The sequence below is a fragment of the Leptosomus discolor genome, chromosome 20 (assembly GCF_034619465.1).
Source record: "Leptosomus discolor isolate bLepDis1 chromosome 20, bLepDis1.hap2, whole genome shotgun sequence".
Taxonomy (NCBI): Eukaryota; Metazoa; Chordata; class Aves; order Leptosomiformes; family Leptosomidae; genus Leptosomus; species Leptosomus discolor.
The window spans coordinates 4,396,855-4,409,511 of NC_141410.1; the positions used below are offsets into that span (position 1 = coordinate 4,396,855).

Below are 12,657 nucleotides of genomic sequence, written 5' to 3' on the forward strand. Positions count from 1 at the left end.
TCTGCAAGCCCGGGTTCATAAATCGAAGCAGCAGACACTTAGGGGAGACGAGGAGTCTGCTGTTGGGATACTTGAATCTCGCTGCTGGTTCTGAGCATCGAATCTTAGAAACTGAACATCAAATTGTCTAACAGGCTACACAATTAAACATATTTTAAAGTCTTCAACTACAAATCTCATGGAGTTTTTAATGAGATGCACATAGCGGAGAGAAATTCCCCACGCTGGATGGACAGAGCCAAGTGCCCCTACGCTTGTTTTGCGGGAGATGGGAAAGAAAAACAAGGAGGGGAATAAAAATCCTCATGCTCAGACATGCTAAGGCGGCAAGACACGAGGAGCAGTAAGAAAGGATTAACTCCAGTCACTCGTCAGACGGGCTACGAAGCGCTGGCAGGGATGAATCGACTAATTTTCTGCTGGAGGTCAGGCATCCTCGTACCCCGTTACCTGCCGATTAATTCGGACCAACAGCTCCCAAACTTGCCGTGAGTCGCAATTTGAGCCTGGACAGTTATTGTGCCTCGGTGCTACTAATGAGTAGCTGCTCACCAGGCAGAAGAAAGCAGTCACAAGGCACAGAAGCACACAGGAGTGACTGATGGGGAAGGAGCAAGAGGGAATTAGCAACACCAGAGGCCATGAGAATGAGCAAAAAAAAAAAAAAAAAAAAGGAGAAAAATAGGTTAAGGCAGGAAAAACAAGAGAGGGAAAGCAAATTCTAAGCATGCACACAGCAACAACAGGCAGCGATCGCTTTCCTCTTCGAGAGGGCTACAGCTAACGCCCTCCAGCGAAGCGTTCAGGCCGCAGAAGCGAGTTGTGGGTTAGTTACAAAACATCACTAAGCTTAACAACGGTCTACTACAAAATACTACCACAATATCTTACAGACCAGCTTCAGCGGGTAACCTTTTGTAGAGCTCCTTCACCTCTTCGTGTTTGATTTTGCCTCTGGCCACGCTCTGCTTGCGCATCTCGGCCATTTCGTTGCACCACTCCTCAAACTTGCAGTTATCGCGCTCGACCAGCTCCTGGAGAAAAGCTGTCGGGGAGGAAGAAAAAGCCGTCATTTCGAGGAAAAATGCCAATTATGTTAATTATCCCAGCGACCGGGTATCTGGGGATAACAAGCAAGCCTGAAAATTCCCCCACGCAGCTCTCGACACAGGAGGACTTTCCGAAAGCCAAGCGCACGGACGTCGCTCTCGTCAATATTTATGGTTGTGGATGATTAACTACAACTGTCCTGCGCAACACGAGAAAATAATTCACTCGGGGTTGGTTGCTGCGCTAAGAGGAACCCTTTGCTCGCTTACAAGCCTGCGCCGAGCGCCGGCACTCACGCCAAGTGCAAGGGGGTTTGGTGAGAGGCTGCGGAGCCGGAGCACAGCAGGACGCCTTGCTGCCTGCTTCAGTCCCTCCCTGCCGCTCCTCTTGCTCCAGCCATTTCGCTGCCTCCCACCGAGAGCAGCTCCTCGGTGCTGCCAAGGCCCCGTCATTCCCAGAGGAGAAGCAAGAGCTTTTCACCCTACGGATACACCCGAAGCCTGTCCCGACGGGTACGCGGGATCGCGGCGAGAGGGGTCGAGCACGTTGCAAACCCAAGGGCAAAACGCCCTCAGGAGATGGGAGATAAGTCGAGGCAGATCCTGGTGTCGACAGCAAGATGAGGGAAATCGGAATTTTTGCTGTCACTGATGGAAAAAAAACAAACAACCCAAACCTCAGCAGGGGGAAAAAAAAGGAAGATAAACCCCTTCCCTCGCAGGGCTGGTGTAAGGCTTATCTGAAGCCTTTTCCTATCTAGCAGTATTTTGAAGAGGCAAAATGTTTCCAGAAAGGTTAACACTTGTGCGGCCGGAGAGCACAATATCCACCTTGGGAGAATATACAGTATTAAAGAACAACCAGCTTGACCCCCTTGAGGTCAGGGCCAAGTTACATCTCTCCACTGTCCCGGAAAAGCCGCTTTTAACAGCATCAAAGCAAAATGCCTCAAATTTACAGTTGCATGAAACCTCCCCGCAACCACACGGCTCGACTGCTGCCCTTCGCTCCCTGTTCCCTGGCAGGCTTCCACGAGAAACAAAGGCAACCGCGGGGCTGCGCAGGAATTTGGAGCTGGGTGGAGAGGCTTTTGCCGAGTTATTGTTTTGGGCAGAGGGGTAGGAGGAAAAAGGAGCGCACGAGAGCTCAGGAAACAGACTCAAAATGCAGATCTGAGGCAGGAATTCGCACTAATTCCCAAAGCTGTGTAGCTCAGAGAGTGGGTTTGGTGGGGGGGGGGGGGGAAGCTGTATGATCTACCCCCTCGGCGCCCAGATAACCCGAACAGCCGAGCTCCAAAGGGGACACGCCACCTCCGCTGTCCCTACTTCACAGAAGAGGGAAGAAGGTGGCACACACCTCCATCCCCCCCATCAGCACCAGGGGCCTAATTAATATTTCTCATCAAGCAGCACGCAAACGCGCAGCATCATTAAATCCACGGGGCAAACCTACAGGGATTTCTGCCACCCCCAGTAATTCTGAAGCAAGACACGATCGCGCTCACACAACTCCCGTGAAGGGCTTGCGTCCCCATTTTCACATCGTTTACGCTCAATACGGCAAAGACTAAGCCCTCACAGCAGGAATCTGACATCTGTCAGGATTATTCACCTCCCTTAAGTGCGCTGCCAACGGCATTGAACCACGCGGCCTCCTTCGCCTTCAGGAACCCGAGCGGTTCCTGCGGGATCCCGGCTGCGGATCCCGGCGCTCCCGCCGCCACACGCGGCTCCCAGCAGGACGATCTCCCAACCCCTTCCCAACTCATCTCACTGGTTCCGATAGCGAGGTCCCAGCGGGCACAGGGAGGGGGGATCATCAGGCTGGTAGGTGGTAGGAAAGCGCGGGGGGGCTCGCTGGTCACGACGCCGCGTTGCCAGACGGCACCTTTGTGGTTACAACAGGGGCTTCGAGCACAACCCCGACTCCCAGCCTGCCTGGAGCATCCCAAGGCGAGACGGAGAGGCCAGGAGAGTTAGAGCCCGCTTACCTGGTACTTCGATTGTCAGAGATTTCTCCCGGGTTTGCAGCCGGTATACCAGCATGTAAGCATTGCGCGAGCAGTGAGTCCCTTTCCCGCACTTAGGTTTACGAGCCTGGGATTTAGAAGGTTCCGCTGCGGTACAGAAGGCAAAACACAATAAACACACAAGCTCGCTTACTGATTCTCGTCAACGGGACGAGTTTGCCACCTAGCCGGCTTCCCTCTCCCCGCTGCGCTCGGCCAGGCCTCTTTTTGCCAAGCACTGGGCTTGGCACGAGTCAGAATTGTATCCCAAAGCGAGACCCAAATCCCTCCAGCGTTTCTGGAGGCAGGGTAATTCAAAGGGACTAAAATTAGGAGCCTGCTCTGAACAACCCTTCTACAAAAGCCTTTCTTCTCTCCTCAATTAAACCTCACCGAGCCAAAAGTAGCTCTTGCAAAACCATCTCTTCTCCCCTCTGCCTCTTGTTCTGGTGTCCTGACACCAAAGAACAGAGTCAAATCCTCAGGGAGGAAAATCTTATTTACAGGTAGTTGCGTATGGGGAAAAAAAAACCCACATGCCCTTCTGCTGGGCCACAGAGCTTTTAGGGAGCAAACAGCCACAGAACCAGTCGTTTCAGAGCAGCTGCTGCGACGCAAACTCACCTTGCAAGAGTTGCTGTTTGCAGACTGCCCGGCAAGGAAAAGCCACCTATCTACAGCTACAGCTTCAAAATTCAATTTATAAAAAATAAAGGAACAACCCTCCATAGGTCAGACTCTAAACAGAACGTTGAAATATCAATAAAAGCACCTGTTTGTCCCAAATTCTGGAAAACTTGACACGCCTGTGCCACCACACCATCCAGGGGACTCCCTAGACACTCTTTAATTTGTGTTTTCGCCAAATATTTTCTAAATTGTTGCCATCTGCGCAGCCAGGCCGCGGGACTCATCCCCAGAGCCGACCTCTGCTTTACGTTACCAACCTTCTCCTGCTGCCGTGTGCGTTTGTAACAAAGAGCCGCCTCGGTTTTGCTTGAAGTAGGCAAATAACTTCAGCACTTGATAAAAATATTAAGGCTCCCAGCCTGCAGAGGAGGCTAAACACGCTTTACTCCCATTCTTCAAGCAGCCCCGTATTTCAGCAAAAACACTTACTTGTGGTTAAGCATAAACCTTTACAAGACTGAGGCCACAGCGGCTTATTTGCATCTTGTTTTGCTACGCTGGGTAACTCGGGAGGTTAAAAAGAAAGGCTGAGAAGCTCTTATTTCCTTCTGGGGCTTATTTTTCTATCTTACACCACTAGATGTCTAGCCAGCTTCGCAGTTTGCTTGGAAGCAGGCGGTAGTGAAGCATTAACAGGATGACAAAGCTGCTCCCGTGGCAGGCAGCGTTTATCTACGGCGTGATGAAATGCAAGAAGGTGTTTACTAGCAAGAGAGCTGAAAATAAAGCGTGCACGGAAGGAAAGAGGAGAGAGAGGCTAATGCTCCGTGCCTGCTCAAGGGCATGCTCAGGCTGACATGGCTTTCCTGCAAACCAAGGGAGCAAATACATCTGTCTTTTCATTAAGCTGTTATTTAAGGAGGCTTTAAAGAAAGGCCATGTTTCATCAAATCCAACTGCAGTAAAGCACCAGCATCCTGGTGGGCCAGTGTTTCTGGGAAGGGACTGCTTGCGCTGCAAGTGAAACTTCTGGCATGAACTTCCCCATTTCCCTGCGCTAAGGAACGCCGAGCGACTGGAAACCCAAGCACTCAGAATGCCAATTCCATGCTGAGCCACTCCTATACGTATCGACTGCAGACTGAGAGTCCCCCAGGTCCAGTCTCAGCCCAAGCTCTCCAAGAAATCAAGACCCTGTCCTGGCCAGGGACACTGTTATCTGGGCAGCACCAGGATGAGCCAACAACGGTAGAACAGCGCAAAGGCGAGGTAAAAAGGGCAAGTAAAAAGGCAGTTTTGGCTTCCAAGCCATTACTTGGATCAAGACCTTTTATGGAGACGCTTTACTGCCTCCAAGTAAACCAGCTCAGTGGAAATAAAAACATAACATGTTTGGGAAACTGAAAGTAATCTCGTTATCTGGTCCTAAGCCTCCCTTTGCACATTGGCCAAGGAAGCAGCAACTTGCCTGTTTCATCCCGATAGGCAACTGCTGCCCGAGTTATCAGCACCTTATCTGCCACGTGGCAGGCGAGAGAAACGCCAGAGGAACTGCGCACGAGGTGTGCGTAAACCCTCACACGGGGCTGAAACGAAGGAAATCTGGCTGCAACTCACAGAGCCGCCGTTCCCCACGTCCTAAGACGCGACAGCCCCCATAGGAGCGCTTTTGTTTTACAGAGTAACGGCCTCCACACATTCAGCCGCCGTGTTTTTGGAGAAAAGAGTTATTTTAAAAGGGCACTCACAACTTAAAGGTTTTACCTAGATCTTCCTCAATCCCCAACTGCAGTTTCTTCCCCTCCATCTTCTCTATGTCTTCGTCGTTAAACTTGTACCACTCGCCCGTCTGCGGATCCTTCACGTGGGCGATGTAGTGCCCGGAGTACGCGCTCACGCCGCGGTGTATGAGGACAGCGCTGAGTTCGTACACGTAGACGCCGTCTGGAAGGGAAGCAGCCGTTACACAGCGCCCTGCAGGAAGCAGCACAGCTCTTTCGGGCCCCAGCACCGCACGGTTTTGCAAGGCAGAGGACAAAGGCTGCGCCTGAACTCGCGTCTCTCCGAGACCTCACTTTAAGTAGGTTGTAGCTTCCACAACCCACTCGGCAAGGCGGTTCTTTGAAACGTGGGCTCCAAACAGCTCATGACAAGGTTTTCCATCCAAAAGGGGATTCGGAGGAGATCTCCTCTCACCTGTCGAGGGGCGGTGGGTAAAGTTAACAGAACACTGCACACGAAACTCACTTTTTCGTTCCATAAAAGGCTCCATGTCAAGCAGCTCGGAGAAGCCGATGTAGGTGTTCAGCTTCTTCTTATGGCCAGTTTGTCTGCGTGGAGGCAAAGCTTCAGATCAGGGGACAGCAGTAACAGTTCACACCTCAAAACAACTCCCCTTGAAACCCACCGAGCACCCCCAGAGAAGCTCACACACGCACTCCATCCTCAGTCTCCCGAATCAACGCAGGAAGAGCAGAGCTGACGACTTCCCAAAGAGCTTCCGCGCCACCCGGGGCAGCTCCCACTTACCTGTCAAACACGAAACGCATCAGCTGCAGGTTGAGGGTGCAGGGAAGACTCAGCAGCCTGATCTTCCTCGTGGCGTTCTGCTTACTCTGACAAGTTTCGCAAAAATAACGATTGTCCCCTTCTAATTTTTCTTCCTGAGCGGGGAGGGGAGGCAGAAAGAAAGATCCTGAGAACACATTATCACCGAGAAGTCAACCAGTCCAAGCTACTCAACAGCTGGAAATGAGAAGCACGGAAGTTATTTCAACCATTTAAGTTTCTACCCAGCTGCTTTCCAAAAGAATCTCTTGGTTAAAAATGCAGGCTAATAAATTTACAGTGGGCTGCTCTCACTTTAAGGGAAATTTTAAACCAAATCAAGCCAAATTCCTAGTTCTCAGGTCGTTTCAAGACTGTCAGGTTTGCTCCCCGCTTGACTGAGCTGGTTTATACCAATGAGGGCCATGGAACAAGAAAATAATTAAATCGCCCTTTTATGAGCTCACATGGACCAAGTTAATGTAAAGCCACATCTTAACCTGGAAATTACAACCCTCTTGCGCTCAGCCACACAAACATCACCGTGTAAGAGTCACGGCCTACGCCTAAGCAGATCCAACGGCAGGGTCAGGCCAGAGGAGAACTCCAACCGCCCTGAACAAGGTCACCCGGTTGTTTCATTTACAGGCGGAGCAGACAAACTCGAATTCACCATTTCAGGGATTTAACGTGTGCACACAAACCCATCATCTTCCCCAGCAGAGCGACCGGTTTGCCGAGCGCACCAAGAGCCAGACAGCTCAGGGGCAGAGTCACGTTTCAGGTTAGTTCTGCCCTAAATATTTTTAGGGGAATCCACACCTCGGACCATTAACATCCCGGATCTTAACTTAAGATCTAGGCAAATCTTCAAGTCGAATTAAGAGCACTTGCAGCTGTTCCCCGCAGCTATTCCCAGCCCTCCCCAGTACTTTTGAGAGCACCGGGGAATGTCTCCTGTTGCTATGCAGATGAGCACCGATATAGAAAACACAAAAAGCAGCCATTCCCCCGGTGCTATCCACGACAAAGCAGGCAGGGACTTTTTGTCAGACTTTGCGACTCTCTCCCAACTTTGCTGGGAAAGTATTTTAACTAAACGTGCGACTTTCAAGTGCTTTTTAAAGGCATAAAGGCACGTGCTACGGTCTGGTCCCGGAGCCACTCGGGGTCTGCAGAAAAACATTTCCCCCTTCAGCTGGATCTCCCTGAGACAACTCGGTCACTTTGCTCCGATACCGACCTCAAAGGCTGTTAACTGAAGGAGGGAATCAAAACACCTTGCTAGGAATGGCAGCACTCAAAACCCAACGAGCTCATACCTTCAGAAATTCCGTTATACAGTCTGTCAACTGCTTGTGCCCTTGGATGTTTAACTCCAGCTCATAAAATTTAGACACGAGTTTGGACTCCCTGCCACACTGGTTGCAGCTAGGATTAAAAAAAAAAAAAAAAAAAAAAAAAAAAAAAAGGAAAAAAAAGACAAAAACACAAGAAGGGGTAAACAGCATAACAGCATCCACCAGGGAAAACACGAGTACCTGCTTACAACTGGTGTACACCACTTGTTTTGAGGGGAAATCCACAGCTCTGAGAACACAGGAATGAAAATACAACACCCAAGTATGTTATTTTCTGGCTGTGGGACTTTACATTCCACTTGTAGGTTTAATTGGTAAATTTTCATTAAGGGATTAAAAGCAGCTGGTGAACTGCAACACCACCACGCACACAGAATCAGGAAACCTAAAAACCTCTTACAAAATGTTTTGGCAAAAGCTTACCTGCCCGCTGCAGTTGTTAGGAAGGATCTTTCCCCCCTCAAATTCTTCTAAAACGTTTAAATGTTTCTTCCCAAAGAGCAAATACTTACACCGTGACATAGGCGTACTCTCCACAGAACTGCTTTTGCACTATGTTTCGAACATCTGGGTTTTTTTGTTTGGATAAAGTATCTTCCAGCAGTGACATGAACAGCTTTGAAAACTCCTGGGCATCCTAGAAGCGAAAGCCAAGGCTGTTAACAATACGCCACAGCACAAAGCTCAGTCACAACCTTGTCACTAATTTACTGCAAATTACCCCAAACACTACACACAGCCTGCGCGGAGGCTCCGGCGTGCAGTGAATAGAAAAAACAACAAAAACAGTCGGGAGAACTAAAGGAAAAAAAACACATTCAGGAGAACTAAAGGAAAAAAAAAAAAAAAAAAGGAGGAATTTGCCTAAAAGGAGCGCGAGGCCCCCAGCATGAGTTAACCTGGCTCCCGGCCAGCCGCGCCGGGTGGTTTGACTTCTGCCCCGCTCCTCGCAGGGCTCTGGAAGAAAAAAAACCCAGCTCCCTGCAGAGCTTTAGCCCGTTAATGCTCCGTTTTCAAAGCTTAGCACGCAATACAAGCTGTCCCGGCTTGCATTATAGGTGAGAAGAAAGATAAAAACACCCCAAAAATGAGAAGCTGCCCTGTGGATTCATCTCTTCCTCCAAGGGGAGCTTCACCACACTCATCTCGGGGCCTTCCTCTCCCACCCTGGCTCTCCTTTGCTCTCCTTGTCCAAAAACAACCGTCCGAAAACAACTGGGCTTTGGCCTCTCCCAGCTGTCCCTCGGTATCAGCGGGCGGGAGTGACCGCTTCCTTCCCCTCCCGCATCCTCCCGAGGAAACGCACGCAGGCGCTCGGGCTCTTCCTCCAACAAGCTCCCTCAAAGTTCAGTTTCAAGCCCTGCCTGTCTCCTGAGCCTGCTTTGGCGAGAGCCTCACACAATCACAGCCTGGTTGGGGTTGGAAGGGGCCTCTGGAGACTGCTTAGTCCAGCCCTGCTGCTAAAGGAGGTTCACCTAGAGCAGGTTGCAAAGGATCTCATCCAGGCAAGGTCTGGAGTATGTCCAGGGAAGGAGACTCCGCTCCACTCCACAGGCTTGTGCCAACGTGATGCCCATCTACAAGAAGGGCCGTAAGGAAGATCCGGGGAACTACAGGCCCGTCAGCCTGACCTCGGTGCCGGGGAAGGTTATGGAGTGGTTCATCTTGAGATGACACCAAGTTGGGTGCTGGAGGGCAGGAAGGCTCTGCAGGGGGACCTGGCCAGGCTGGATCGACGGGCCGAGGCCAAGGCCATGAGGTTGAACAAGAGCAAGGGCCGGGTCCTGCCCCTGGGTCACACCAACCCCGCGCAGCGCCACAGGCTGGGGACGAGTGGCTGGAAACTGCCCGGCGGGAAAGGGCCTGGGGCTGCCGGTCGGCAGCTGGCTGGACACGAGCCGGCGGTGTGCCCAGGTGGCCGAGAAGGCCAACGGCATCCTGGCCTGTGTCAGCCATGGTGGGGCCAGCAGGAGCAGGGAGGTGACCGTGCCCCTGGACTGGGCACTGGTGAGGCCGCCCCTCGAAGGCCGGGTGCAGTTTTGGGCCCCTCAGGACAAGACAGACATGGAGGTGCTGGAGCGGGTCCAGAGCAGGGCAACGGAGCTGGTGAAGGGTCTGGAGAACAGGTCTGGTGAGGAGAGGCTGAGGGAACTGGGGGTGTTCAGCCTGGAGAAGAGGAGGCTGAGGGGAGACCTTCTTGCTGTCTGCAGCTGCCTGAAAGGAGGCTGGAGTGAGGTGGGGGTCGATCTCTTCTCCCAAGTAACAAGCGGTAGGACAAGAGGAAAGAGCCTTAAATTGCACCAGGAAGGTTCAGATCGGACATGAGGAAACATTTCTTCACTGAAAGAGTGGTCAAACGTCAGAACAGGCTGCCCAGGGAAGTGGTGGAGTCACCATCCCTGGAGGTGTTCAAAAAAAGTGTAGATGTGGCACTTTGGGACATGGTTTAGTGGGCACAGTGGGGTTGGGTCAACGGTTGGACTTGATGATCTCAGAGGGCTGTTCCAACCTAATGACTCTATGATTCCACAACCCCCCTGGGCAGCCTGTTCCAGGGCTCTGCCGCCCCCAGAGTAAAGAAGTTTTTCCTCATGTTGAGGTGGAGCTTCCTGTGCTCCAGTTTGTGCCCGTTGCCCCTTGTCCTGCCACTGGGCACCACTGCGAAGAGCCTGGCCCCATCCTCTTGACACCCACCCTTCAGATATTTGTAAGTGTTGATAAGGTCCCCTCTCAGCCTCCTCTTCTCCAGGCTAAAGAGCCCCAGGTCTCTCAGCCTCTCCTCGTAGGAGAGAGGCTCCAGTCCCCTCATCATCTCCGCAGCCCTCCGCTGGACTCTCTCCAGTAGCCCCCTGTCCCTCTGGAACTGGGGGGCCCAGAACTGGACACAGCACTCCAGGTGTGGCCTCACCAGGGCAGAGTAGAGGGGGAGGAGGACTTCCCTCAACCTGCTGGCCACACTCTTCTTCATGCACCCCAGGAGACCACCGGCCTTCTTGGCCACAAGGGCACGTTGCTGGCTCAGGGTCAACTTGTTGCCCACCACAACTCCCAGGTCCTTCTCCGCAGAGCTGCTCTCCAGCAGGTCGACCCCCAGCCCGTACTGGTGCACGGGGCTGTTGCTCCCCAGGTGCAGGACCCTACACTTGCCCGCACTGAACCTCACCGGGTTCCTCCCCGCCCAGCTCTCCAGCCTGTCCAGGCCCCGCTGAACGGCAGCACGGCCTGCTGGGGTGTCAGCCCCTCCTCCCAGCTTAGTATCGCCAGCAAACCCGCTGAGGGGGCAGCCTGTCCCTTCATCCAGGCCACTGAGGAAGACGTTGACTAAGACTGGACCAGTACTGACCCCTGGGGAACACCACAGGACCCGTCTGTGGCGCTCACCCCTCTCTAACCGCCCTCTCTCGCCCCACACCGGACCTTGGCTGGCTCTCGGTGCCCCGACCAAATGTCTTCTCGCCCTGCAAGGGCCCTTCAACCCCTGCTGAACCACTCACCCGGGAAGAGCAGCCCATAAAACACCTGCGAAAGGACCCTCACGGCAGCTTCAGCTCCCACCCTGCACAGTGCTGGGGTCGGTCAGGCGCTAACAACGCTCCCTGTCCCCATCCCATCGCTCCCTGGGCTCCTCCCGGTCTGCCACACTGATGGGAACGGACAGGTACACCGCTTCTCCCTTTGTGTTTGCACTGAGCATCCCAGTTTGTGCCCAGATCCCAGCTCAGAGAAGCTAAAATACCATAAAAGGGCAGTTTCAGGCTGCTTTAAAGGTAATTACCCGAGGGGCGCGCCTCAAACCTACCTGCTGCTGTCCCGTGTCCAAGCCCAGCGCTTTGACAAATCCAGAAGGATCGATGTATCGCCTTTTGCTGTTCTGCAGCAAGGCAAACAAGTACTGCAGGTGTTCACAAATGGTCTGAGGCTCATAGTCTATTAAAAAAAAAACAAGTTGCACAAGTTACAGCAAATAATTGAAAGCAAGAGATGGTTGTTCCAAGTAATTTGCTTGTTCTTTCCCTGTATGGGTAAATTTAATGATTAGAAAGGAGGTGTTTTTCAAAAACTGGTTTAAATCATCACGAGCACCGAAGCGACGACAGTGAAGTCCCAGTGCCAACTATTATAGAACCATTTGGGTTGGAAGAGACCCTTAAAATCATCAAGGCCAACCACAAAAACCCGGCAGTGCCCAGCACGAGCTGCGAGCGAAGGGTTTAAGCAGTGTGTGCCCATTACCCCGTAGCAATGGCTTGTTATTTACCCCAAAGGCTGAGACATCATCTCAAAATACCATAAAACCAGACACAGAAGAAATCAGGTGGCTGCCCCGACCCAGAGCCACCCACGGCACCACACCACAGGTAAAGGGACGTCACCCACGTGTGCTATGCAGGCAACTGGGAGCCTCGTTCGTACCGGGGACCTAAATTTTCCCCCTCGCATGGGATGAGGGCGGCTCTGCGGTAGCACAGATCAGCCCCAACCCATGCGCTTCCACCCACAGTGCCATCATTATGCTGGGAACCAGTTTGGGAAGCAGCCCAGCAAGAAACCAACCCAAACTGGATTCTTCAACCAGATCAGATCGCTATGATTTAAGAAATAACTCGGATAAAGGTTGGTGTGTTCCCAAAAGGCAGGTGACGGACTCAAATACAACGGTGCAGAGACCAGACAAGCGGTTGTAGCTTCAACCCAACGATTCTCCTGATAAACGTTACCCCAAAGCCGACATCAGCAGGTAAAATTTGAGGAGAAAATGAGCAAAACTACTCCTGCCCACAGCTTCCCCCCCACCTTTGTCTTTCGGGATGCCCTCTCCGGCTGCGTACTCGCTGCAGGTGCTGGGGCACAAGTAGAGGGCTTGCCGGAGCTCCAAGTTAAGAAACCACATCTGCAAGAAAGTGTTCACGTAGCACGTGGCGCCGAGGTTCGTTAAGCCCACGAACGCGTTCTGGCGTAAGAGAGAAAGCAACAGTCACCACTCGCCGCTGCGGAGGAGCAAGGAGAAAATCCAGCACTTGGGGCGGCCGCTGTTTGGGGGGGAAACGCCGCGGCGGC

The 12,657-nt window shown here is 52.4% G+C and overlaps 1 protein-coding gene across 4 annotated transcripts in view; it reads right to left on the reverse strand.

Annotated features, from left to right (window-relative positions):
• Window positions 1-12,657, reverse strand: part of USP48 (ubiquitin specific peptidase 48) — a 29,720-nt gene that overhangs the window by 15,904 nt on the left and 1,159 nt on the right. For all 4 annotated transcript variants that reach the window (XM_086476213.1, XM_086476210.1, XM_086476212.1 and 1 more), the window contains exons 3-11: window positions 12,394-12,550; window positions 11,399-11,526; window positions 8,112-8,236; window positions 7,561-7,669; window positions 6,221-6,354; window positions 5,939-6,021; window positions 5,456-5,635; window positions 3,044-3,169; window positions 896-1,045 (exon numbers count right to left, since the gene is read on the reverse strand). In XM_086476213.1, coding sequence (XP_086332339.1) covers window positions 896-1,045; window positions 3,044-3,169; window positions 5,456-5,635; window positions 5,939-6,021; window positions 6,221-6,354; window positions 7,561-7,669; window positions 8,112-8,236; window positions 11,399-11,526; window positions 12,394-12,550 — 1,192 coding nt within the window. The remainder of the gene's footprint in view (window positions 1-895; window positions 1,046-3,043; window positions 3,170-5,455; window positions 5,636-5,938; window positions 6,022-6,220; window positions 6,355-7,560; window positions 7,670-8,111; window positions 8,237-11,398; window positions 11,527-12,393; window positions 12,551-12,657) is intronic.